This window comes from Xyrauchen texanus, chromosome 39 (genome assembly GCF_025860055.1).
Source record: "Xyrauchen texanus isolate HMW12.3.18 chromosome 39, RBS_HiC_50CHRs, whole genome shotgun sequence".
In the NCBI taxonomy this organism is placed as follows: Eukaryota; Metazoa; Chordata; class Actinopteri; order Cypriniformes; family Catostomidae; genus Xyrauchen; species Xyrauchen texanus.
This window is the reverse complement of record NC_068314.1, coordinates 16,933,853-16,959,589: the sequence shown is the minus strand read 5'-3', so window position 1 is coordinate 16,959,589 and position 25,737 is coordinate 16,933,853. Positions and strand designations below refer to the sequence as shown.

Genomic DNA, 25,737 nt, shown 5'->3' with positions numbered 1-25,737 from the left:
CCTAGTCACAAGTCAGGCATAACTATTAAAAAAAGCATGAAAGCAGCCTATTTTAAAACCAAAAACCCATTAACAGATGAATACAATAATAATCAAATGAAGCTGTGCCCTATTACTGTGACAAATCATTGTGAAACCACACCTTCAGAGGGCCACAAGAGGAAACTACTTTAGTCCAGCAGTGCGGTTCTTAGAGACCTCATCCAATAGGCAGGGGCGCCCCCAAGGGGTGGCCACGCCCACGGCCACCACTGTATAAACTCTGGCCACCCCTTGTATGATTTTTGCAGTGGGTACTATTAATTTGAATACATCATGTAAATTCACAATAGTTCGTGAAGTGAAATAAAATAAAATAAAACACCCGCTGCAGCTACAAAAAAGATTGTAGATTGATTGGCGCCCGCGCCACCACCAGAGTTTCACTGCCCCTCCCCCTCTCCATTCCCGCCGTTGGCTGCTCAGTCAGCGCAAGAAGCAGGACTGACTGACTGATTCCACCATAGGAGAGCATCTACACTTTTAGGAGAGACGACAAACGCAACGGGTATGTATGCCATAACAGTAGTGACTTATAGTGAAGACATGAATGTATGTTCTAAGTTCACTTTTCCTCAGTAAAGTTTTTACAGTGTTGAATTAACATTAGCTGAAATTAACGCTAGCGCTGATAAGCTGCAAAGTTAGTTTACTAGCTATGACTAGTCACACTGTGCTATATCAATTTGCAGAGGATGAAGAGAAAGTCGACAAGCATCTCAAATCTTTTTAAGAAGAAATGTAGCACAGGGGAGTGTAGGTCTGAGGAATAAGGAGAACACATTTGAAGATAATGTCCAGGCAGAGCAGCAAGCCAGTGAGCAGGCAGAATCAGTGATGGGTCCTGGGCCAGCAGGTGAAGTTAAATAGACTGTTTAGGTTACTCTTGTTAATGTTAAATGGATGCTATGTCTTGATGACACACGCACAAATACACAAACAAACACCCCACCAGAATCGAGTTCTCTTTCGCACTTGAACAATAACACACATAATTATGTCAAAATGTCGGTTTTGTCGAGTATTCTCACAAGAGCGGTCTTTATCGAGTTAAATAACGTCTTAAATGAACGTAAAGAGTTGTGAGAAAATGAGATGCCATGTTAGGCAGCGGCAGATCTTAAAGTCACAGTAGCCTAATAAACCAGTTGCTGTGATGTTATAGAGATTGCTAAGACATGTGACCAACTGGGCGGCAACGTCATCAGAACGCAAAGAATTATGGGTATGTTTGGCCCGTTTACATGGGCTGGCATCGCATAGCAGGCTAGTGGCATGAAAATAATAAAAAAATTTGCGTGAAAAACAGAATATAATCCTACAAAATGCAGCGGGCTATAGAAAACATTGTCGGACCATACCGCCTAAAACTACATCCTAATGCAAAGACGAGGTATGACGAGAAAATAAAGGGAATCAAAGGACTGGATTCTTACGAGCATAGTGACTGGTCAGGGGAGGTCAACCTGAAAAGGCTGTGTTGTGGTGCTTTTGCACACAGCCTGAATGTTTGCAGACATGGTTGCTTGTGATAATCAGAACTGTCCTATACAGTGGTTCCATTTAGGTTGTGTGGGATTCAGCAGCGCACCAGCCAGAGAAGAGTTATGGCAATGCGATGCTTGCGCATGTCTGTGACTTATCACCCACAACCTACCTCATACATTTCCAGTTATCTTTTCTATGGACTCTTTATAAATGTCTTCATCTAAATGTATTTACATGTTAAATATGTAAAGAAACTGAAATTAAGTTGGTTGTTACTACCATTTAAGTTATGTAATTGTGTATTGCAATCCAAACTGATTTTGCACAATTCTTCCTTAATACAGATAAAGGAGGCAGAATTTCATTCAGTCTTTGTGTATTTTATTTACAGAGATGGCTAAAAATCATTACATGTGAGAAGTGACATTACAAAATCTTTTGAAAAAAAGAACATAAATGTTTACATATTAGATGTGAGCATGGTGTATAATTCTAACACGACGGCTTCGCAACAATACTTGGACACATATTGGTCAAAGCACAGCACACAACCACAATTTTATCCAGCAAAGTCTTATCCTCCCCCTCACAAGGCACCACATATCCCAGGCCCAGTCAGGATCACACTCCAACATTTCATAGGCAGGTTTGCCTGCAAACACAGTCACCAAATAAATTGATATGTAGCCTAGATGTACAAAATTTAAAACCGATTAACGTTACGCTTTAGTACATTGGTAACTTAAGCTCATTATCTAGCCATTTCATGCTAGTTAACAGTTAACATTGGCCTAACGTCAAACACGCTGGTTTATTTGCCCACAACATAAAGTTACAGAGAGTAATTGTAAATGTTGTGAAAATGCTTCGAACACACCATCATGTGTGGTGGAGTGTTATCGAAGGTAATCTTGGGCCTCCTTACTGCTGCTATCCATGCCATTCTTCGCACTTTTTGTCACCTCTGAAACATGGCTTGTACTATTATTTTTCCACGCTGGAAAACGATAAAAGGATTTTCCGTTCTTAAGCTTTATGCCACTTCTATCGTGAGAACGACTATTGCAGTTTATAACACAGCAGGTAGACGGCATCTTGAACACTGCGTTCTTCCCTCCATGCAATCAAGTCTGGCGCCTGCTGTTTGTGCCGCGGATTCCCAAAATGCTTTGCGTTCACCACTGGTAATACGTCACGATGACGTCACATTAGCAATCTCTATTAATGTTAATAAAAGAACAAAGTATCAGAAAATTGTAGCTTTAATAAGAATCAATCTATATATAATTTATTTATGCAGGGCAGAATGTTTGATAACTTTATTCAATTTCTATATATTTCCTATCTGTTAGACTGGTAGGAAGGCCACAGGTAAACCACATTTATTCTAATGGTTATGTGAAGATTGTTTTCAGTTCACTTAATAATAGCCTAATAAATGTTGAAATTGATATAGCTTTCAGTTATACTGTAATGTTGAATGTCTATCATTAATGTTTTAAAAAAGCAATTTCATAGACATCAGTATCTGTATTAATATCGTTCATTCATCAAAAATGGCATTTCAACAAATATTAAAAAAATACTGTATTTAAGTTGTTAAAGTTGTATTATTTACATTGAATTATGAGTCATGATATTCATATTCTGATATTGTTTAGGCTAGTTGTAGAGCTGGAAGAGTCTAAATAGAAATGTCTACAGACTTTTTAATTAATAATTACTGTGGAGAGGGGCTATTATTATATTATTGTTGTTATTAGTAGTAGTTGTTGTTGTAGTAGTTCATTTAAAATCAAGCTTTGTGTTCTCTTCTTGATTTATCATAGATATATCAGTCAAGAGCCGAGAGACAAATGTAAACAAGTATAACACACATTACACTGAATTTTTTGTTTGTTTTTGGTGCCACCCCAAGATTTTGCTGTGGCCTCCACTGGCCAACCCTATTAAAATTTTCTGGGGGCGCCACTGCCAATAGGAGGCGAGGCAGCTCTCGGCGAATGGGAACAACGCGCACCCCTGAAACAATTCATCGAGCAGCCAATGAGGCGAGGGGGACCCGTGCCTGAGCGCTGGTAAGTCGAGGTAGAGCTGCCCGTCATAGAGACGTGGGTTCGAATCCAGCTCTGCAGTACAAACCTTTATAAATGATATCAGTTCTTTTGATATAATACTGGAAAATGCTATTTTTAATCTGTACTATAATATGTGATCTTGTGATTTAATATGTCTTGTCTAAGAGCAAACATGGGATAATTATTTTTATTTATATATTTTCTATATTTTGTTTGTGGTGTGAACTATTTAATACATAAAACTGAAAAGAAACAGACTGTGTCTTAAAGTTGTTTTTAAGGGTAGAATTGCTATTAAATGAATCAAGGTTCACAAAAATGTGTATAACAATTTAGTTAAAAAAAATAGGAACAATAAAATGCTAATGAATAAATAGGGGCAAAAATGAGCAATACAAATAAAATAAATGGGTAAGACAGTTTACATGACCTTTATGAAGGCAGATAAACTAAAGAATAAAATAAACAACAATAATTTAGGACTCTTTAATTAAAAGGCAAATAAAAGTAAAAAATAAAGAACAACCAAAAGAAAATAATAAAAAAAAAAACAAGTAAATAAAAACAGGATATTTATATATAAATCCCACATTAACAAATAAATAACTATTTATAGTGAAGGATTTCCATCATGTCTTCTCTCTTGCCACTCTTCCACAGTCTTTCCCTCTGCTGTGGCACAGTAGAAAAAGCCTCCCGACCTGGTGTGCCCAAACTCTTTTTTTTCTGGGCTGCCCACATTGACTGCACGTGTAGTCTTTACGTGGACTTTGCTGGGGACGGAGCAGCTCTTGCGGAGGAGGTCTTGTGGGGGGATGGAACAAGACACGTAACAAAGAGCTCGACTACGTCACGCACAGAGGGCCAATCCCAGTTTATAAAGAGCAGGCTCTTTTGCATATTGTCTGTAGCTCAGAAGATTACTACGGTTAACCTAAACAATCGGTACTCTGAATTTGTGTCCTTTGTTTCAAAACTCCACTGATGTAAAAAGCACTTGTTTACAGAGCAAAGGCTTTAACAACAGTTAAGACAGCAACAATACCTTTTTTCTGCACATAAGATTCAAGCATTAAGCTGAAACAAGCAGCCTTTCAAATGACAACAGTGATCAATACATAATACATCTACACTAGCCGATCATTTCTTCGATCAGAAGGAAGTGAATATGCACTATTTTTGCTACACTCACTGTGCACTAGATCAAGTCTCAACCATGTGAGTTGTCTTTGTGTTACAATATTAAACTCACTGGCTCATACAAATAATTTCAACAGAGAGTAACCATGATAAAATGTTTATGCTGTTAATTCTACATTGAGAATTTCAGAGAAAGGCCTTCCAAACAGCTACAAATACTAGTGAGTCTAATTTTAATCTCCTATTGTTTTCAAGAACATCAATGATAAATGAAGCTCTTTGGACATATCTGACATCTCACAGAAGATGCAAGACAAAACCTGCTGCAAAAGATCATTGAGCATTTCAGCTATAAAAAGGACCATCCAATCCAATAATCCAACATTAAAGCTACAGTTTTCTAGCAGCCCAAAATATTAAACCATTAAACCAATTAAAAAATAATAATTTTTTCAAAACCTTAAACACCATTTCTTTTTCAAACAAGCTGCAAATCTGTTAAACCCTTTTTTATTAACTCTTATGCACAAATTAAGAAGTTTCCATCATGCATTCATATAGAAATCTGTTCCACTGTACATGACAAAGTCCCTCTCCATTTTTGTGTAAACTTTAAAGATAAATGCACTAATGTGCTGTTAATGAGAGTGACTGTCTCAACACTGAAACTATGCCTTCCCAGCAAGAGCTCAGCAAAGCATTTTGAAGGCATTGTTTTATGATCTTTTTCCAGATTGAAGTCCTGAGACACAGCCACATTAAAACCCAGCAGAGGGCAATGTCATGAATCATAAACATCAGCCATGAAAAGGGGTTTCAATGTTCATTTTGAAGTGACCGTTCACCAAAAAAGAAAATTCTCCTGTGATTTACTCGCACATCTGGGATGCCAGGAGGTTATGACTTACTTTCTTCTGCAAACACAAATATTACAGCTCTGTAGGTCCTCACAATACAAGTGAATGGGTGCCAAAACTTTTAAGCTCCAATATCTACATAAAGGGAGCAAAAAATAATCCATATGACTACATTGGTTAAATCCATAACTTCTAAAAAAAAAAAAAAAAAAATATGATGGGTGTGGGTGAGAAACAATAAATATTGAAGTCTTTTTTTTAATTTATCATAAATTCACCTCCCTGCCCAGTAGGGGGAAGTGAAGGGAAAAGGACTTAAATATTGATCTGTTTCTCACCCACACCCATCATATCGCTTCAGAAGATATTAATCACTTTATATTTAACCAACAGAGTTGTCTGGAGTACTTTTATGTTGCCCTTATGTGCATTTTGGAGCTTCAAAAATTTGGCACCCATTCACTTACATTGTATGGACTATCAGAGAGAAGATTTTTTTTTTTTTTTATAAATCTTCATTTGAGTTCTACAGAAGAAAGTCACACATTTGGCATGGCATGCGGGTGAGTAAATGATGAGGGAATTTACATTTTTGGGTGAATTATTAAGTTGTGAGATTGAATTGTATGGACCATCAGAGAGGATGGCATGAGGGTGAGTAAATGATGAGAGAATTTTAATTTTTGTTAAGTTGTGAGATTGAATTGAATGGGTAGGTCAACCACGGAGCTCAGAAATTACAATATGCAGTTGATTTCTCATAAGGCGTTCTTCACTGTGAAGTCTCAGGAAGTCCAAAACTGTCCAACAACATTTTATCAGTTACAACCCAGTTAGGATGCAATGGTCTTCTCATAGCAAGACTATAGCTCCACAGTCTCTTTGCTCCTTATTACAGCTGTCCCAAGAGTACTGCGGAGAATAAAGGTGCTATATATATATATATTGCTCAGTTACATTACTCAAATGTTATACATGAAAACTGTAACAATACCTGTGGTCCTTATTTCATATTACCAGTGTTTTTGTTAGCCGAAGTGAGAGTTCTGTGGTTCAGCTGCCCAGCTTGTCATGATATAGAAGGATATTTGATGCTTACATTTTTTTTTTTTGCATAGTAAGAGCTGAATCAATGGACCTTTAACCCGGAATCTCCCCTAAAACATTTAGACTACAAACTAAAAGAAAACTTGAACCAGATTAAGACTCAAGTCACCCTTGCCTGTTGCAGTGTGTTGTTGACTGTCTGTCATGTGGTTTTTGGGTTGCATCTACTTGGAAACATGTCTAGGGTATTTAAAAGTTTCCCTTTGGGGAAAGAAGTTTAGACATCAGAATATGCCAACAGTCAAATTAATTCAATGGACGATTGCAGTTTTTTTCAGAGGGATTATGGTTTAAGATCATGTTACATTACTCTGAGAAATAACCTTGACACAACTAAATCTCAAAGATGACAGACCAATAAAACAAACTGGTAAAAATAATGAAAATGTACTAAAATTTAATAATCTTAAAAGCCAGAACATATTTTGACAGAAAAAACACATGAGGAAATAGTTGGTTTAGTACAATATATTTCAGTGTCAAGAGACAGAAATCGGTCGCTCTCCCCACACTTTTTACACTATAAAAGACCTGCTTTATGAAACTGTCTTTATGAAACAGAATGAATTAGATTATGATATATGAGCTAGGAAAACCAAGTGACTGCATACAAAATAAAATCACATTGGGGAAGGGGGCAGTATGTGTTGTTGAACATGTCCATAATTGTCAGCAAAACAATATTTATATACATTTAAACATTGTATCAAGAATGGAAGTACAAGTTATGATTAACTTCATTTACAACATCTACACGTAAAGATGGTCATTCTGTTCACCGATAACTGGATATTGTTTGTTGTCATCCTTCATGTCCTTGAACGTTATGCGAAAATTAACGTTCAACTCTGATTTCTCTTTCTGCCTTCTCAATAGATGATGGGGCCATTAGAAATCACTGAGTTCAAGAGTTTATAGGAAAACGCTTTTTTAATCATTTAAAAACAGACATTTGTGGTGCAACTTCAGTGATTTTCTCCTTCTTGGTGGAACATGTCTTCGTTTCGTTCATGACGGTCTGAAGAGATGTATCCATGGGTTTTTAGAAAAACTTGAAGGATTTAAAATATTGCCATGAGATTTTCAGCGCACATGTTAGTTTTGGTGTTGAAAGGAAGTGAAAGACAGATGATGAATCCCAAGGTATTTATTATCTCCTAAGCTTCATTTGGTTAAGCTACTGAAAATGTTTTAGTTTTTTTTAGTTTTCGGAGGCTAATTTTCACTACTATGTTAATAATGAGGTTCAAATTCTTAGCCATGTAGCGGGTCGGGGAAATGTTGAGTTGTCCTCAGCTCTACTGAAGTTTTTTTCCTCAGATTTTTCTGCCAACATGAAGGGCAAATATAGAAATGTTTGACTGCTGTTCTTGCTTGGTATGTCCGGTGCTTTTTGAGTTAGTCAGCTGTTCCACTGATTCACTCACTGAGGATGGGAATGCTGGCATGATCCAAACAATCTAACAGTTCTTCATTACAGCATTCTAGAGAGGAAAAACATTCATAAATATAAACACACTGATCTAAAACCTCATATTGCAGAGTTATATCTACATGGTACAACACAATCTTGACTGCAACAGACTGATGCCCTTTACTGGAGATTTTTTTTTACAGTAAATGTGCAAGCAAATACGGCATCTATTCACATCGACAGACACTAAAATGGAAGAGGTGATAACGGTGAGTGAGTGATGACAGCCGTCTCTGTCTTGATCTCACCTCTTGTGCTCTTCGCTTTCGAATTACGTACATTGCTTAAGGCGTCACTCAAAGCCAGCAAGAAAGCCTTGACTGGGAGTTATCTAAAAGACTACACCCACCGATAACAAATTAATCAACCTGATTGGGTGACGAATCTGACAATCTGAAATTAGATGCCCATTAATTTGCACCATTGAGGATTTCAATTGAAATCTGAAGGCCTAACGGGGCAGAGCTCAGACTCACGCACAGCTTCGGCTAACAAGCACAGCTTTTTGCGATTTGAAACAGTCAAGCTTCGCTTATAAGCAACGAGGAATAAATTCTGATTGGATAAACTTTTCATTTTTTGGTTTTTGTTTGAAGATTAATTAATTGTGGAAAGCAATTAAAATCAAAAAGGCAAAAGGTGAATGAGAAAATATTTAGAAGGCTTTGCTGGCCCTGAGAATTCACCACTCCTAAAATGCTGGAACGCCTTTAACAAGTTGTCTTGACACCACAAGAAAAAGATGTTCAAAAACAAGTGAAAACGAATTGGTTACTAACGTAACCTCGGTTCTCTCTAGATGAGGGAACGAGTATTGCGTAAGCTAGCTTACGCTACGGGAAAGATTAATCTTTTCTGAGATATTGAAGCCAAAAAATTATCCTTAATTTTGTATCCATTGTCAACGCAGTGCGGCAGCTGCAGACCTTGAGCGGGCTAGCTAGCGAGCTCATTGGTTGTTCTGCGGCAACTGCTGCAGCCTATAGACGAGCTTGGGCTTAACTCGCGATCCAATGAGAGGCGTCCAGCGCTCACTGCATCAAAGCCCGCCAAAAAGGGCGTGACTAGAGTGCATATAAGCGTAGTTCGTGAGGCTGGAACCCTGGTTTTCATTGAATGAAGCGAAAAAAAAAAAAAATCGCCGTGGCGCTGAAGCACGGCCGGTTACGCAATACTGCTTCCTCATTTAGAGAGAACCGAGGTTACGTTAGTAACCGATTCGTTCTCTTCACGAGAGGTTCTCTCAGATATGCGTAAGCTAGCTTACGCTACGGAACCCTTTGTCAACGCCGGCGCGCCAAGCATCCACTGCATGAGCCCCAGGGAATTAAGGGGGACCCGGGAGCCCTTATGAGTGGGGAATTAATATTTGGCCGGCAAGAGTGCGGGCCAGTGTGTGTGTAGTACATAAGCACATAGACAGAGCGGGCGGTGCCGGGTCTGTGTGGACTGTGTCCCATTAATGCAGCTCACCAGGGAGCTGTAGCGTATTAAACCGCTAGCAGTTTAGCCTGCAGAGCAGGTACTTCCAGATTGTAAAATCTGACAAAGGTGGAGGGGGAAGCCCAGCCCGCTGCCACACATGTCGTGAATGGAAATCCCGCTGGACCATGCCCACGAGGAGGCCATGCCTCTAGTGGAGTGAGCCTTAATGCCTAGCGGGCATGGTAGGTCTTTTGACGCCGCACGCTGCAGCAATAGCGCCCACTATCCATCTGGACAGTGTCTGTTTCGAGGCGGCGAGACCTTTGGTGCGCCTCCGAATCGAAACGAAAAGCTGCTCGGAGCTTCTGAAAGATGCGGAGCGCGCAGTATACAATCTCAGTGCTCTGACTGGGCAAAGGAGATTTGGCGCCGCTCGCTATCAGATGCTGGTAGCGCCGACAAGGAAATGATCTGTGCTCTGAAAGGAGTACCGACCACCTTGGGGACGTAGCCGTGTCTAGGCTTTAAAATGACCTTGGAGTCACTTGGTCCAAACTCAAGACACGCAGCTGACAGATAGCGCGTGAAGGTCTCCCACCCGTTTAACTGATGATAGGGCAGTTAGAAAAACGGTTTTAAGTGAGAGGTGTTTCACATCCACGGATTGAAGCGGTTCGAAAGGGGGGCTTTCACAGCTTCGAGAACTATAGAAAGGTCCCAGATAGGAACCGATGGGGGGTGCGGAGGGTTCATCCTTCCAGCTCCCGAGGAAGCGGATGACCAGCTCGTTTTTACCCTGTGACTGGCCGTGCAGGGGTTCAGCGAATGCCGCCACGTACACTTTGAGCGTGGATGGGGATCTGCCCTTATCCAGCAGCTCTTGTAAAAACATGAGCAGCGGCGACACCCCACATGTCCGTGGGTCCAGGTCTCTGTCGGTGCACCATTTTGAAAACACTTTGATGCATAGTCTTCTGTTGCATAGTCTTTTGATGCATAGTCTTCTCGTGGAGGGGGCTCTAGCGTGTATGATGGTGTTTATTACTCCTTCTGGCAAAGCGACGGGTAGTCGTTGATCACCCACGCGTGTAGCGCCCAGCTCTGGGTGGGGATGCCAGATCGCTCAGCGAGCTTGCGAGAGGAGATCTGCTCTCACTGGGATGGGCCACGGCGCTGTCAGTGACAGCCGCGTAAGCTCCGGAACCATGTTTGATTCTCCCAGCTGGGCTATGAGGAGCACCGAGTGGCGCTGCTTCCTGATCCTCTGCATTACCTGTGGCAATAGCTGATCGGGAGGGAAGGCGAAGCGGGCGGTTGGGCCAGTCCTGGGCCAGCTGCCCTCGCTTTGAGAAAAATATTGGGCAGTGAGAGTTCTCTTCTGACGCAAAGAGGTCTAACTCTGCTCTGCCGAATATGCGCCATAACGCCTGGACTGTTTGAGCTGCAGGGACCATTCCCCTGGGGAATATTGTCTCTGGACAGTCTGTCTGGGCCGCCGCTCAGGTGGCCTAGCACGCGCGTCGCTCTCAGCGAGCGCAGGTGGCGCTGGGACCAACTCAGTATGCGTTTGGCCAGATGGAAGAGGTTCCTGGATCTGACACCGCCTGACGGTTTAGATAGGATACCACAGACCTGTTGTCCGAAGCGAGCAGGACGTGGTGACCCTGAATGATCGGGAGGAAGCGACGCAGCACGCACTCGAATGCTATCATTTCCAGACAATTTATGTGAAGGAGCTTTTCCTGAACTGACCATAGGCCAAAAACCGGAGAGCCCTCGCGAGACCGCGCTCCAACCCGTGTTGGACGCCGCCTGTCGAGATGACTTTTCGGCGAGATACAGCTCCCATCATCACTCCCCGCTGATACCACTCGCCACTGTCCAGGGCTGCAGAGCTGAAATACAGGTCTGAGTCACTCTGATTGGCTGGCGGCCTGTGGCTCCAAGCCCGGCGAGACGCCGGGTGTTTAGCCAATGCTGAAGTGGGCGATGCGCAGTAAACCCAGTTGAAGTACTGCTGTGGCTGAGGCCATGTAGCCTAGCACTCTCTGAAACTTCTTCAGAGGTGTGAGGCTGTTCATCTGAAATGACGCTGCTAGTCGCTGCACACGTGCGCCGCTTTGTAGATAAGCTGAGCCGCCATTGCCACTGAGTCTAGTTCTATTCCAAGGAAGGAAATTGTCTGACTGGGCTGTAGTGAGCTCTTGGTTCAATTGACTGCAAGGCCCAAACTGTTCAGATGACTGAGAACTGTCCTGTGAGACAGAAGCTCCGTATGTGATTGTGCCAAAATCAGCCAATCGCCCAAATAGTTCAGAATTGCGAAACCCTGACTCGCGAGGGGTGCGAGCGCCAGGCCCATGCACTTCGTGAAAGTACGGGTGCTAAGGACAGGCCGAACGGAAGGACGGTGTATTGATAAACCTGGCCGCCGGCTGAATCTCAAGAATGGCCTGTGACGGGATTTATCTGAATCTGAAAGTATGCATCTTTCAGATCGAGAGAAATAAACCAGTCCCCTGGCGCATATGCGCGAGGAGTTTGCTGGTTGTAAGCATTTTGAACGGTCTTTTGCAAGCGCTTTGTTCAAAAACCCTGAGATCTAATATTGGTCTGAGGCTGCCGCCTTTCTTGGGGACAAGAAAATAACGGCTGTAAAACCCCGACTTGCTCAGGGAGGCGGCACTCTCTACGGCCCTTTTGCACAGAAGGTTTGCTATTTCTGAACGAAGCATGCACGCTGCTTCTGTGTTCACAGTGGCGAGGAGGACGGCGATCGAACTGTAGCAAATAGCCCTGTTTTATTGTGCTTAACACCCATTCGGATATCCCTGGAATATCTTCCCACGCTTTGAAGCGTAATGTTAGAGGGTGAGTGGCCAAATCGCTCAGATTGCCGCACACAGCCGCTGAACAGAATGTGTGAGCCGCTTACTGTGCTTATGCTGGACTGCTCGCAGACAGCATGGACAGGCTGTTCTGTGAGTAACTTCCGATTGAGGTGAATGGGGAAAGAGTCACGCCTGTTAAGTGATACGCAAGCATAGTCACAGGCACGGGACTTACATACAGAGAAGTGTTTGCTGGCCGTGTGACAGAGCCGGCAGAGAATGGGCGCCGCGACGTATTCGTGAGCGCATTTATTGACTAACACTCGAGTGGTTCAGTAACCGCTTTTGAGTGTGCTCTGATGGGGACACGGAACGTGTAATGCTTGTGTGGAGAGGTGAACACTGGATTGTGGGCACATTTTCTACACATAAGGCTGGTCGTGTGACAGAGCTGCCAGAGAATGGGCGCTCACGGATTCGCGGGTGCGTTATTAACCCTAACACTCGAGCGGTTCGTGAACCGCTTTATGTGAGTGTGCCGTGATAGGGCCACGGGATGTGTAATGCTTGTGTGTAGGGGTGAACACTGGATTGTGGGCACATTTTCTACACATATGGCATGCTTGCTCTTTACCAGATTTATTTGGGTCGCCGTGAAAACGGCGTTTGAGCGCAGGCAAGCGGGCGCTAACACCGGCTTGTTGGCTGCTGAATGTACCACTGTAGTAGCCTGAAGGAAGGGGACTGACAGGGGGCGAAGCTTTGACGGTGGTCCGGCCGCAGCGGGACTGATCCGTCGTTTTGTCAACAAAGCTAGGAGGACTTCGGTTGTTCAGGTTTCAGCGCAATTGTAGTCCGAGGCCCGTGGGGGGGGGGCGGCGGTCTGCGGCGGCTGTCTGAGCGCGATCGAGGGCGGCCGCCCTGTCGACGCTGAGAAGTCTGGCTTTGTTGAGCTGGGCGCTGTGAAGAGGCTCGTGCAGGAGGCTCACGTGGGCTCCCTGCAGAGGAGCTAGCGCGACGAGGCAGAAGGCTTGTGTGGCTTTTTGGACCTCTGAAAACCGGTCAATGATACCACTCACCGCGGAGCCGAAGAGACCGGATGGAGAGAGCGGTGCGTTGAGGAACGTAGAGCGCTCTGCTTCTCACATGTCGGCTAGCGTTAGCCACAGATGTCTCTTGGTCACAGTCAGCACGGCCATGCACTTCCCTATAGCTTGGGCTGCTGCTTTGGTAGCGTGGAGGGCGAGGTCCGTAGCACTCCGTATGTCTGCAACCGCCTCTGGATGCCTGCTTTCCTCATCCCACTCCCGCAGAAGGTCCGCTTGGAGGATCTGTAGGACGGCCATAGAGTGCAGAGCAGATGCAGCTTGGCCGGCGGCGGAATAGGCGCGGCCAACACAGGCGAAAGTTGTTCTGCAGGCCTTAGACGGGACCACTGGTTTAGACCGCCATCTCACGGAGGGCAGGCAAAGGTGTGCTGCTACCGCATCCTCGACCGGAGGGATGGAAGCGTAGCCCTTCTCAGTGGCGCCGTCCACCGAGCAAGAGAGGTGGAGACGTGGGATCGGACCCTGGCCGAGAAAGGCACGCTCCATGATTTGGAAAGCTCGGCGTGGAGTTCCGCAGGAAGGGAGCGGCCCGGTAGCGGTGCTGAGCGGCAGCGGCTCTGTAGAAAGCAGCCGCCAAGTCTGTTGGGTGCCTGCTCAAGGGGCGGTGACCACTCGAGCCCGAGGCGGTCGACGGCCTGTGTGAGGAGGCGTGTTAGTTCCCTTCGACCCGGCGCAGGTCCTGCTGGATTCCTGGGCTGAGGAGGAGGCGCGTGAGCCTGACCACTCCTCGTCCGAAGCCATGATGGAACAGCCCTTATCCTCCGCTTCGTCGTCGAAATGGCAGCAGAGCAGCCGCCGGCGGCAACTGCGCGGTCCCGGTGGGCGGGAGGGTGAAGGCGATGCTCGAGGGATGGGCTCCGCGAGGAAATCGCTTCTACCACTGTTTCCGGCAGCCTTTGAGAGCGGCGCTTTTTTCTGCGTGGCTGAACGGAAGGCGCGGCGGCTTCGGTCCTGAGCGCTGAAGTCGAGCCCGCAGGGTCGACATCGGCAGCTCCTCGCAGAGAACGCATCCGCCGGGCGCAGGGCGAGCTCTGCATGCCCCAGTCCCAGGCAGAGAGCGCAGATGACGTGGCGGTCTCCGGTGCTGAGAGGAGCGCGGCATGAGGCGCAAGCGAGGCATCTTAAAAAAGACGCTCGTACTCTTTTGTGAAGTTCTTTAAGAACTAGCTTGCTTTTAAAAAGGATACGTCGCCAGATGGCGTAGCTCGCAGGACGGCTGAAGGTGGCGAAGACGGCCGGCTTCTTCGAGCGCTGTCCACGCTTGCTTGATGCCCCTCGAACGGCGACGCGGCTTCCGGTTCAGTGATGCGAAGAGCTTCGCTGAAGAGATGAAAATCAGGGTTCCAGCCTACTGAACTACGCTTATATGCACTCTAGTCACGCCCTTTTTGGCGGGCTTTGATGCAGTGAGCGCGGACGCCTCTCATTGGATGCGAGTTAGCCCAAGCTCGTCTATAGGCTGCAGCAGTTGCCGCAGAGCAACCAATGAGCTCGCTAGCTAGCCCGCTCAAGGTCTGCAGCTGCCGCACTGCGTTGACAATGGATACAAAATTAAGGATAATTTTTTGGCTTCAATATCTCAGAAAAGATGAATCTTTCCCGTAGCATGCTTACGCAATACGAGAGAACCTCTCGTAAGAGAACAGGTGAATTAACCAGGCTGATGTGACTTGTGTCTCTGCAGTACAAAAATAGGCATTTTCCAATCAGTGGGCATTTTCAATCTGGGATGAGCATATTTCAATGGTTTTACACGATTTGCCTAATACACTGAGATTCCCAACATTCATTGGATGGTTCAGAAATGCCCATCCTGATTTGAAAACACCCACAGATTGAGAAACGCCAATTATTGTTCTGCAGAGACCTATACTTCAGGCTGAACAGTAGAGGGCATCATTTATCCATCAACTACATGACAACACATTAACCTATTTATTGTGGTAGTTCACCCAAAGACGAAATGCTTGTCATCATTTACTCACCCTCATATTTTTCAAAATTCATGTCACTTTCTTCAGTAGAACACAAAACGAGATTTTAGAGAGAATGTTAGCCTCAGTCACTATTCAATTGCATTGCATCTTTTTTCCATAAAATGAAAGAGAAGTGGACAGAGACTTAAGGCCCAGACACACTTCATACAAAATCAAAGAACGAACGGGTGTGATGTCATTTTTAACTAAATATGGCCAAAACGAAGGTACTTTTGAGTTCTTTTCAGTGGTTCATAAAAACCAGCGACTGCAAAACGCTAGTGGTATTTGGCAGAACTCTGTGGTAAATCTGCTCAGACTATGAACCCAGGGGCTGTTCAAAAAGACTAAGCACAACAGAATGAAACAGAAAGTGATCGAGACACATTTCAAAATTGAACTCCCTTTCTAAACAAACATTTTAAAAACCCACTGCTTAATCCGAGAAATACTGATAAGAGAGCAAGAGGTCACGGCCAGAGACCTCCACCTAATGGGCTGTTCACACAGAACGCTTTAGCAACCATCCAGTTTAACATTTGTTTTTCTTTGTAAACAGAGGCTAGATGAACATATGTGATTGCTGATTTGAGATTCATTTTGGGGGAACTACCACTTTAACCACATAACTGGTTTTGGTGCACTGACTGTCAGCAGACAGGTCAGCACGCATCAAATCTGGGTGTCATATCATTAGCGTTTCTGAGTACCTCAGAATGTGGTTTCAGTGAGGGAATCTAAATAGGACCTTATTTACAACTTGTATTTAGCATTGTTTACTTCTGATCAGATCTCCCAGATGAATGTTAATACCAGGTGTAAATGGTCGCTGATACAATAACTTTATATAAACTCACTTCAAATGGGAAAGTCTTACTGACCAAACAAAGCACCATAAACTAGATGCACACTTGTAAATGAATGACAAATGATTGTGCAGGTCAGACCTGGCTCAGAGCTGCTGCTGGGATGGTATCTACAGTAGGACACAGTTGGATTTCTTTTTTGCTTTCTTCTTTTCCACTGGCGTTTTCCTGTTAATCTGTCTGACCAAGTCATAGAAGATCTGCAATGTGAAACCACATGAAACCAATCACACAGACTCACATGAACATTAAAGTACTGAAACTTTGAATAAGTTCACTTGTTTAAGTAAAGAAAGCAGACATGCTCACATCGAGGACATTGATCTTTGATTTTGCAGAGGACTCTAGAAAGGCACAGTTGTTCCACTGTCGGGCCAGATTCTGACCCTGTTCCTTCCCCACCACCCTCTCGTCCTCCAGATCACACTTATTACCCACCAGAATCATTGGTACCTAAAGCCAGAAATGGACAGAGAAAATTAAATATACACTGGTCATTAGGTGATTTATCAATTAAGTGGATCATATGTTCAATGAAGGACAAAAAGGTCAAATGAAGGGTTATGAAACATATGTCAACAATATAAGGCCATTATAAATTACAGCCAATTTACAGGAGAGTCTGCGATATTGGACAATAAACAATGCACATTGAGACAAGCAGCAGTTGCTTCATTCAGTAAAAAGAAAAAGGTCCCCATTTCCACCGGTATTACAGTATACTTAGAATTTCAGTTATATACTTTATCTAGCAAGATCAATACATGACAGAAAGCATCCAGATTGTCGCCTGTTTTCATCTGAACAAGCTGTTGCAAGAAGAGGGGAAACCGCCTACAACTACAGGTAGTCCAGTCTAAGCTAAATGTTTAAGATACTTAATTACTGTAACTTTTAGCAAAGCTACAGCTCAACGTATGCCTACCTGTTGTTACACACATCGTTAACACTTTACAATAAGGTTCCATTTTGTTAACATTAAATGTACACTGCATGTCCAAAAAAAGTTGTATACTCTGATCTTTCATTGGACAGCCTTTAGCTTGGATTACAGTACGTATTCATTGTGGAATAGTTCAGACAACCTTATGCAATGTCACAGCATTTATTTTCATCCAGTTGCATTCATTTCTGGCAGAGATCTTGTATTGAAGACAGGAGAGTTGAACTACTCCAGCACATCCCAAAGACTTTCAATGTGTTTAAGGTCAGGAATCTGTGGTGGTCAATTCATGTGTGAAAATGATTCCTCATGCTCTCTGAACCACTCTTTCACAATTTGAGCCTGATGAATCCTGGCATCGTCGTCCTGGAATATGCCCATGCCGTCAGGGAAGAAATAATATCCATTGATGGGATAACATGGTCATTCAGTACATTCAGGTAGTCAGCAGACTCGCTAGGGATGGCACAAATCAGATACCTCGAATCAGTATCAACTGTGATACTGATGTTTTTAGATGGATCGAGTATCCGTCCGACGAGCAAGATCCAAATCCAATACTTTGTGTTAGTACTCATGTTTGTTACTGTCAAGCTCCAAACGCCATTAAAGTAGTTCATATGATGAACGTTTTATACAAAGCCACTTGAAGACGTGCGATAACTCTGTGAATCACAAAAGGCTGTGTTTAATAAGTAAATATATGAAATGCACGAGCAGCACCAGTGAATGGCGCTGCTCTGTTGACACACACACACACGTGGCTATTTTTAGAATTCACATGGTGCACAATATTTGAGTGCTTCTCACAAACAACATCTCAGATGTAGATACTCAATAGTTCAGTTCACTTATAATATGAATTTAGAATGGCACCGGATGTGCATTTTACATTTGAATAAGAAACAAATTAAACTACTGTGAACTTGCCTACAAACAAGCACATACAGAACTTCCTGGAGAATTCAGAATGTCAAAATAAAAGCCAGAGGGTTTTAAAGTTAAAGGTGCATGATGGAGAAATATGAATGTTGTATTTAAAATTCTAAAAGTAATAATAATAATTTACAAATTATAAATAAATTTAAGTTGAATGGGTTCCAAAAAATGTGTGAATGAAAAATGAACTTGTATCTTGTAATTAAATTGAACAAAAAAAACATTCTGAATTCTTTAAAATCCAGATAAAAATAATAAAAAATAAAAAAAAACCCTGCATTTTCAACTGAACACTTAGTTCCGAATTACTGTTAATTTTGCTGCTACACTATCCAGTAGGAGTTTAAGTTTTTCTTAAATATTAAAATAATCTGTAGTTAGAGGTTTGTGATTCTTAACATATTATGGAGTTCCCCCAATTAGTTCCACACAATAATGTATAGATATTCTAAACCGGTAACGAAAAAAAAACAAAAAAAAAAACAACTGGTATCGGACCAGGATAGTCCAATACTGAGCTTTAAGATATCGGAATCAGGAGAGAAAAAAAGCTGAGCTTAGAACGGACCAATTGAAGCAACCCCAGATCATAACACTGGCTTATATCCAAACGGCAATTTTTTGGGGGCAGGCAGAGTATTAGCTATCATAAACTAACAATGAACAATATACATTTTTCAGCATTTATTAATCTTTGTTAAATGTTAGCTTATAAAAATACAATTGTTCATTGTTAGTTCATAGTGCATTAACTTAAGTTATCATATAAAACTTTTGATTTTAAAAACTTATTTGTTGATATTAACATTAACCAAGATTAATAAATATGCTGTAAATGTAATGTTAATTAACTAATGCTAACAAATGGAACCTTATTGTAAAGTGTTACCCACATTTCTAAAAGTGTTGCAGCAGAGTTTTAAAATCAAATTTAAGACTCAAGACCTTTTTCAAGAACTGAACAAATAAAATGAATACCGTATCCCCAAACCAAAACAAACCATTGATTCATAGCGTGGAACATTTAACCTTAAAGGCACTTTAATTTTGAAAAACACCAGGGACTCTTATTTTGAATTGTTTGCGCTTCTTTGCTTCCATCTGCTAATTCAAACAAATAAGGGATATAAAATGTGCACTCCTACTTTGAATTGTTTGCACTTCTTTGCTTCCATCTGCTCATTCAAACAAATAAGGGATATCAAATGTGCACTCCTACAATAATCTTACAAAATAAACAATTAAAAGTAAACATTGTCATATTTCATCAACACTAAATCATCATCATCAACAGATCTTTAGTGATAGCTTGTCATATATTTCCAATATAGCTTAATGATTGTGAACGGCTCTGTAACAGCTGAAAACACTCACAAGCCCCCACGTGCTTGGAGAAAATACAACAGTGCCGCATTTTCACTTTGAAGGATGCAGCGCATGCATTTATTTAATTAAATGTTATTCTTTTGAAGTTTGATAATCACATTAGGTCATATCCCGATTCCTGTCTTTACACCCCCAAATTTAAGACCTCTTTAAAATACAAATTAATTGTTGTATAATTTTATTTAAATTTAGGAAAGCTGAATTCAAGACATTTTAAGTCTTTTTAAGGATCCGCAGCAACCCTGTAATGAAAATGTTCTTACGATGAGATATGGCATTGAATAAATAACCATTATGCTGTTTACATACAAAACAAAACTCAGGCCGTCGGTAATCATTTTCAATAGTCAAACTAGTACATGCATCTAATGCCTAACAACATACTAATGTCTGAAATCAAACTATGTTGATTTTTCATTACATATAACTAGCTAAAAATCATTACATTGTGGCAAACAGATTTACCTTTTGTGTACTGTGTGATTGTATGGGTAGGAGGAATGGGATTTTAGGCATGGAATGACATCATGACTAGTTGAATTCGACTTGACTAATGGGCCCAAAATCAATAGTAATTAATCAGTAGCTATTAAAATGTAGTATTTGTGCAACCCCCGAGAAGAAAAACGGTCAACACTAGATTATGTCACCACAGGAGTTCCGGTTGCAGGTGTGAATGCAAGAGGGAAATGTCTCTTCAGGGATTTAGTTCCTCTATAAATTTCTCCTTCCAGAAAGCTCTGCTTGGGGAGTACCGTAACTACATGTTAGAAAGGATTTAAATACATTAGGATTTGATTATCGGACTTGGAAATTGGCATCACATAGATTAATCTGGAATGAGATTTCACAGACATGGAATGTCAATAGTCCAGTGGCTATAGTTAACCAAGTATTGATTGCTAAGGCTCTCCTAATCACCTGCCAATGAAAACACAATTGATCGTAGGAGCGGTCTTCACACAATGCAGTCCACAGGTGTGTCCACTAGCATGTGAATAGTAGACAATGGCCTGAACATGGAGTGCTTATAGATTCATCTTTCACGTTAAATGTCAGATGCATGTTTAACATAAAAGATGGATTAACAGCCATTTGCCAAACTGAATCACAGTGGAACAGGCAAGTGGATGCAATTCAGTTCTCTCAAGGGTCCTGTGGAAACAAAGTCCTGGAGGCAGCACATTTGGAGGCAGCCATGCATGGAAGTCTTTCTCCGTCAATATAAAAAACTATGACTGACATGTAGCTAATGACATTGATTTGCAGGTATTGAGGCTATACTGACAGGGCCTGGAAAGGTTCAACAACTTCAGTATGAAGTTCTGTTTTATAGATTAGTTCTTGATTTGATATGCACGCTTGTGAACAGCACCTAGAGGATAACATCAACTTCCTATTTGAATGTTTGTAATGGTTATCATTCCCTGGTTGCACTGTGGAGTAGCCTGACTGCATGTATGGATAAATAAAAGTGGGATTAATCATATAAAGCAACTAAGGTTTCAGATAGGGCACTCTAAATGGGTTAATGAACAACACACTAGCATATGAGCAACACTAATACTAGATAGGTCAATCCGAATTTAAAGCAGTCCAACAGCAGATTCTGAATGAATTGCATACATATCTTTTACTCTTTGGACTGGGCATTGAAACAGATTTCATTATTTGATATGATTACAATTCACAAACTCTCGATTTGTTCGATTCCATTTTTTTATTCATATTGGTATACTACATATAAAAGACATTCTCTCAGCTAATTCTGTTAATTATGCAGATTACCTGACTAGGTACATTATAAAAACATGAATTTTACTAATTATATTTGATGAAAATTATCACATTTTAGCTTTTAAAAAGGTAAAAAAAAAAAAATGATTTCTATTCCATCAATATATATGTACTATATTGCATATATAATTCTTGTTACAGGTTTATTGTATTAACAATGATTTTTAGAACATATGCTAAAAACTGGTACTCTCTCTTTATGAACTGGCAGTTCAGTGAGTTTCTCTGATTTTGGTTAAGCGCACAGTAACGAAAGAGTCGTCGAATGTCTTCAACCATTCTATGTGTGATTAAAGTTAAAAGATTTTTTTTTTTTTTTGATCAAAAACTTACTGTAAAGAATAGAAAGGATGTTAAGAGAGACATTACTCAATGATGAATGAGTTGCGAGCTCATTATTGGACACGCATTACCCAAAATGACTGAAACTAAATTTTACTCTCTATGCGTTGTGAAAGGATCTCTGCACAGAACTTTTTTTTTTGTGAGTGAAATCTGAACATTTACAAGCCAGTGGTTAATCAGACATTTTTAGAAGCATGCTGTTCAATTTGGTCAATATGCACTGTAGAGGGTTGCCGCATAAATTTAAAGAACGATTTTAGGATTTAAGAATTTATATAGAGATCCCTATGCATCGGAAAATCTATTTTGACAGTCCTTCAAACTATGCAATCAGACGAAAATATCCGTTTACATCTGCATCACGTGTATTTAAAAGAACATTTCTGCACATTCATTTGAGGTGTTGACAAGATTTCTTTTCAATCAGAGGCTGTATGCAAATGTAAAAAGCAATTTGGTGTCAGTTCAGGGTCACTTTCAACCCAACAGAGTGGCATTTTCAAGGTGTTCCTCTAAAGCTAGTGAAATTTGTTTCATGACTGTCAAATAGAGAAGAGTGGTGTAAAAATGAATGGAAAGATGCAGGATGCTGTAGGTTTTCCTTTTCCTTCTGTGGCCTCACAGCAATGAAGAGCACACAGAGCCCCTCTCTCACTGGACCTCTCTTCTAACACCATGAGCCTGCAATGTTTGGACTGGCCAAATGGAAAATGTTTTAAATCTAAACAAACCGGGAGGAGGTGGTGGTGGGGGCAGGTATTTTAGTACAGGCCTCTGTAAAGAAACAGAACCAGGAATGTCTAAAGTCAGCATAAAACTAAAAGCATCAAAGAACAGGGCCAAGGATGCAGAAATAATGCACAATGACGACATACAGCAATATCAAACTGACCCACAGGCACACTTAATGGTGATGAGTTACTTGTATAACCCACATCAGAGTCAATAAGGTTTGTTAAAAAAAAGGGTGGAAAGAGACTCAAGAGTTCTCTCATACTTTCCCAGTGAACAGTTGGCCTCAAATTAACTCAAACTATCTACACGACCTCCACACAAATACAATTCATGCTTGCCAGTGTCAATGGGTTTGAACCATTGCTGGGGATCAGGATTTATCGACCGTCCACACCGCAGATACAGCATAACAGAAGAGGACGAGAGGCAAGAGTTGTAAGGCCAATCAAAACATATTCCAGTTGTTAACTGCTCAAGGCTGCAAACCTCCGGGCCTGCACGTCACACTCCATTCTAACACACACACACACACACACACACACACACACTGCATTCCTTCACTGAAACAGAGCAGGGACTCTGGGTGAGGGCTAAGGATGGGCCGCTGCATGAAAAAGGTTAAGACGCATGGGATGACAGGCTTGTTTTATCAGCACATGACTTTTGCTATGGTTTCGGGCTGGACGATAGACTGAATCTTTGCAATGATTTTGCTGGCAATATAAAATGGTTACATTAGAAAAGAAAATAATCCATTAAGTGTTTTATTTGGTTAATGTAGCTTCCTAAAGTGTTTCAATCACTCCTTGTGTGTCAACTTATGTGTATTAGTGTGTTAATAAGTTTGTTTGTTGTATACTTTGATTTAAATGTAAAAATCAAAAATGTCATTAGAGTTGGTGTATTATGATTAATTTCCGTAAATCAGCTCAATCTATATATACATTTCAATGATTGGAGTCAAAACAATGATTGAAAAAAAAAAAAAGAAAAAAAAAGGAAAACGCTGATCCAACAAGCTATTACAGAAAGGTTGTATACACATTTGATGTTCTAAAATGTTATTGGCAGAGAGAGCAAAGAGACAGATCATTAAAACCCCGTGTAGGCAGCTATTAGGTGTATTTGCCTTATGATGAAAGACACATAATGGCTTCAGTAAGATGGCAATTTGTTGAACCAAGTCCATTAAGTGCTATCTGTACATGCATCTATGACCACTGAACAAGTCTTTTTCCCCACACTTACATCCTCTGTGTCCTTTACTCGTAGAATCTGCTCTCGTAAATCCTGCAGGTCATTAAATGTGGACTGTGCTGTGATGGAGTACACAAGAGCAAAGCCCTGACCGTTTTTCATGTACAGGTCCCTCATGGCAGTGAACTGTTCCTTAAGGGGAAGAAAAACACAAAAAGCCATTGATGAGTGTCTTTGTCACCACCACCACCACCAAATATCTGTGTTAAAGCATTAAGACACTGGAGGCCTTGCATGGCAGTGCTTTTACCATGAAAGTGCCATTTTTAAGAGGGGTGTTGTCTAAAAACCACTTAAAGGAGTAGTTCACCCAAAAGTTCTAGTTCTCTTATTATTATTCAAATGTTCCCCTCCACTATTTCATTTGTGCTTATGAATTAAAAAAATACAAGTTTGAAAATGAATTGCGCCAGATTTGACATCAATGACAAGACATGTGAGAACCAATTGCCAGGTTTGCAATTTGCAATTTAAGCAGTGTTACTATCCCATGTGTTTTAAACCACAAAGTTATCATTTCTGGAGAAATAGATACAACATAGAAAAAAAAAAAATGGAAGTTGAAGCCACTGTGGCTCATTTGTAAAATGTTATAAATGACTTGCGATTTAAAGTGCGGTGACAAAACTCTAACAAACTTCAAAAGATGACTAATGTCATGTTTGCTAGCATTGAGCAGCAGATGCCTTATGTCAGGGAGCAAAGGTATATATATTGTTTGTGAATAATTGAGGCGTAATCGTTTAATGTGGATCAATATATCGTGGTTTGTAAATGCAATGATGCACATCGTGGCGATTGGACTTTGTTTTTAAGCACCTTTTCTGTTCAAAACATGCAATGTCATAAGCCTACAAATTGAAATCGCTTCATTCATTGCACACAAGGAGCTCTAAAATATGATTGCACAAAGCCACAGGTATTGAGCATGAGAGAGATGCGCCTTTTCAGCACGAGGGATCGAATGTCCATCTAAAGCGCAAGTGATCTGCTCCGACTCCATGAGAGAAAATGAAAGTTTACAGAGGTTTAATGATAGTGCCATATTATTCTACTATAAGGCGAATAATATGTGTAAAAATGCAATGAGGGAATATAATTCTAATGTCAAATGTAATGTCTGATTTGACTTCAACTGGATAAGCATGCACTTCCATTAAATATGTATTTTTGAAAAGATTATTTAGAGACAATACTATTTTAGAAAAATACAATTTTAATAAAAAATATTTTAAATGTATGTAATCAGTGACAGTGCATAAGCAGCATATGTACAGTATCTAACATTATTCCATATTTTCAGCAAAGCAGAATTATAACTTCCAATTGGTCAGCTTGGCTGATTTTTAGTCCTAGTACATCTCTGATGGATCATTTAGCACTTTTAAGAACAGTAATTTTTTCTACATTTTAAAAGAAAGGAATTGTTTAGCATATGTTTTTAAAGTAATAATAAAAATCAATCTTAACTTTTGTTGATTTGGGCTTAGTTTTAAGAATCGTGAATAGAACAGAATTGTGAGATGAGTGAATTGTTACAAACCTAGTTAGTAACTATTTAAATTATAGTCTGCTCCTCACACAAAGCAATGACATGGCTTCAGAAGACTTTGAATTTAGAGCATTATTTATTTGATCTACTTTTAATTTTTTAAAAGCTCCTGTTCTCATCTTGTTTTCAAAAAAAGCAAATCAAGATTACTTGTTGTGTTTAAGAATGTGTGTCTTGTTCATTACTTTAACTCTAAACTCAGACAACATCAAAAGAAGGATGTGAATTTGTTATTTGTCCTCTGATCTTCCTGCAGTATGCTGCCAGCTGTTGTTGGCTAGTCCCTCAGAGACATGGAGGTGTGGAAACGATAGGGAGGCTGACAGCACTTACTGTTCCTGCTGTGTCCAGGATCTCTAACATGCACTGCTGGCCATCCACCTCCACTTGCTG

At 41.2% G+C, this 25,737-nt stretch overlaps 1 protein-coding gene and 1 long non-coding RNA gene across 2 annotated transcripts in view; one reads left to right on the top strand and one right to left on the bottom strand.

Moving 5' to 3' along the window:
* The first annotated feature begins 369 nt into the window (after positions 1 to 369).
* On the top strand, positions 370 to 25,737 carry LOC127632634 (uncharacterized). Its single transcript, XR_007969124.1, has 3 exons — positions 370 to 547; positions 3,446 to 3,605; positions 25,601 to 25,737. It is a non-coding gene; the product is annotated as an uncharacterized LOC127632634 (long non-coding RNA).
* The window catches only part of rap1ab (RAP1A, member of RAS oncogene family b), a 39,970-nt gene continuing 21,338 nt past the window's right edge, over positions 7,106 to 25,737 (bottom strand). Inside the window, exons 4-8 of the mRNA XM_052111331.1 lie at positions 25,678 to 25,734; positions 23,784 to 23,924; positions 16,700 to 16,843; positions 16,472 to 16,590; positions 7,106 to 8,193 (exon numbers count right to left, since the gene is read on the bottom strand). Of these exons, the coding sequence (XP_051967291.1) occupies positions 16,501 to 16,590; positions 16,700 to 16,843; positions 23,784 to 23,924; positions 25,678 to 25,734 (432 nt within the window). The 3' untranslated portion in view covers positions 7,106 to 8,193; positions 16,472 to 16,500. The remainder of the gene's footprint in view (positions 8,194 to 16,471; positions 16,591 to 16,699; positions 16,844 to 23,783; positions 23,925 to 25,677; positions 25,735 to 25,737) is intronic.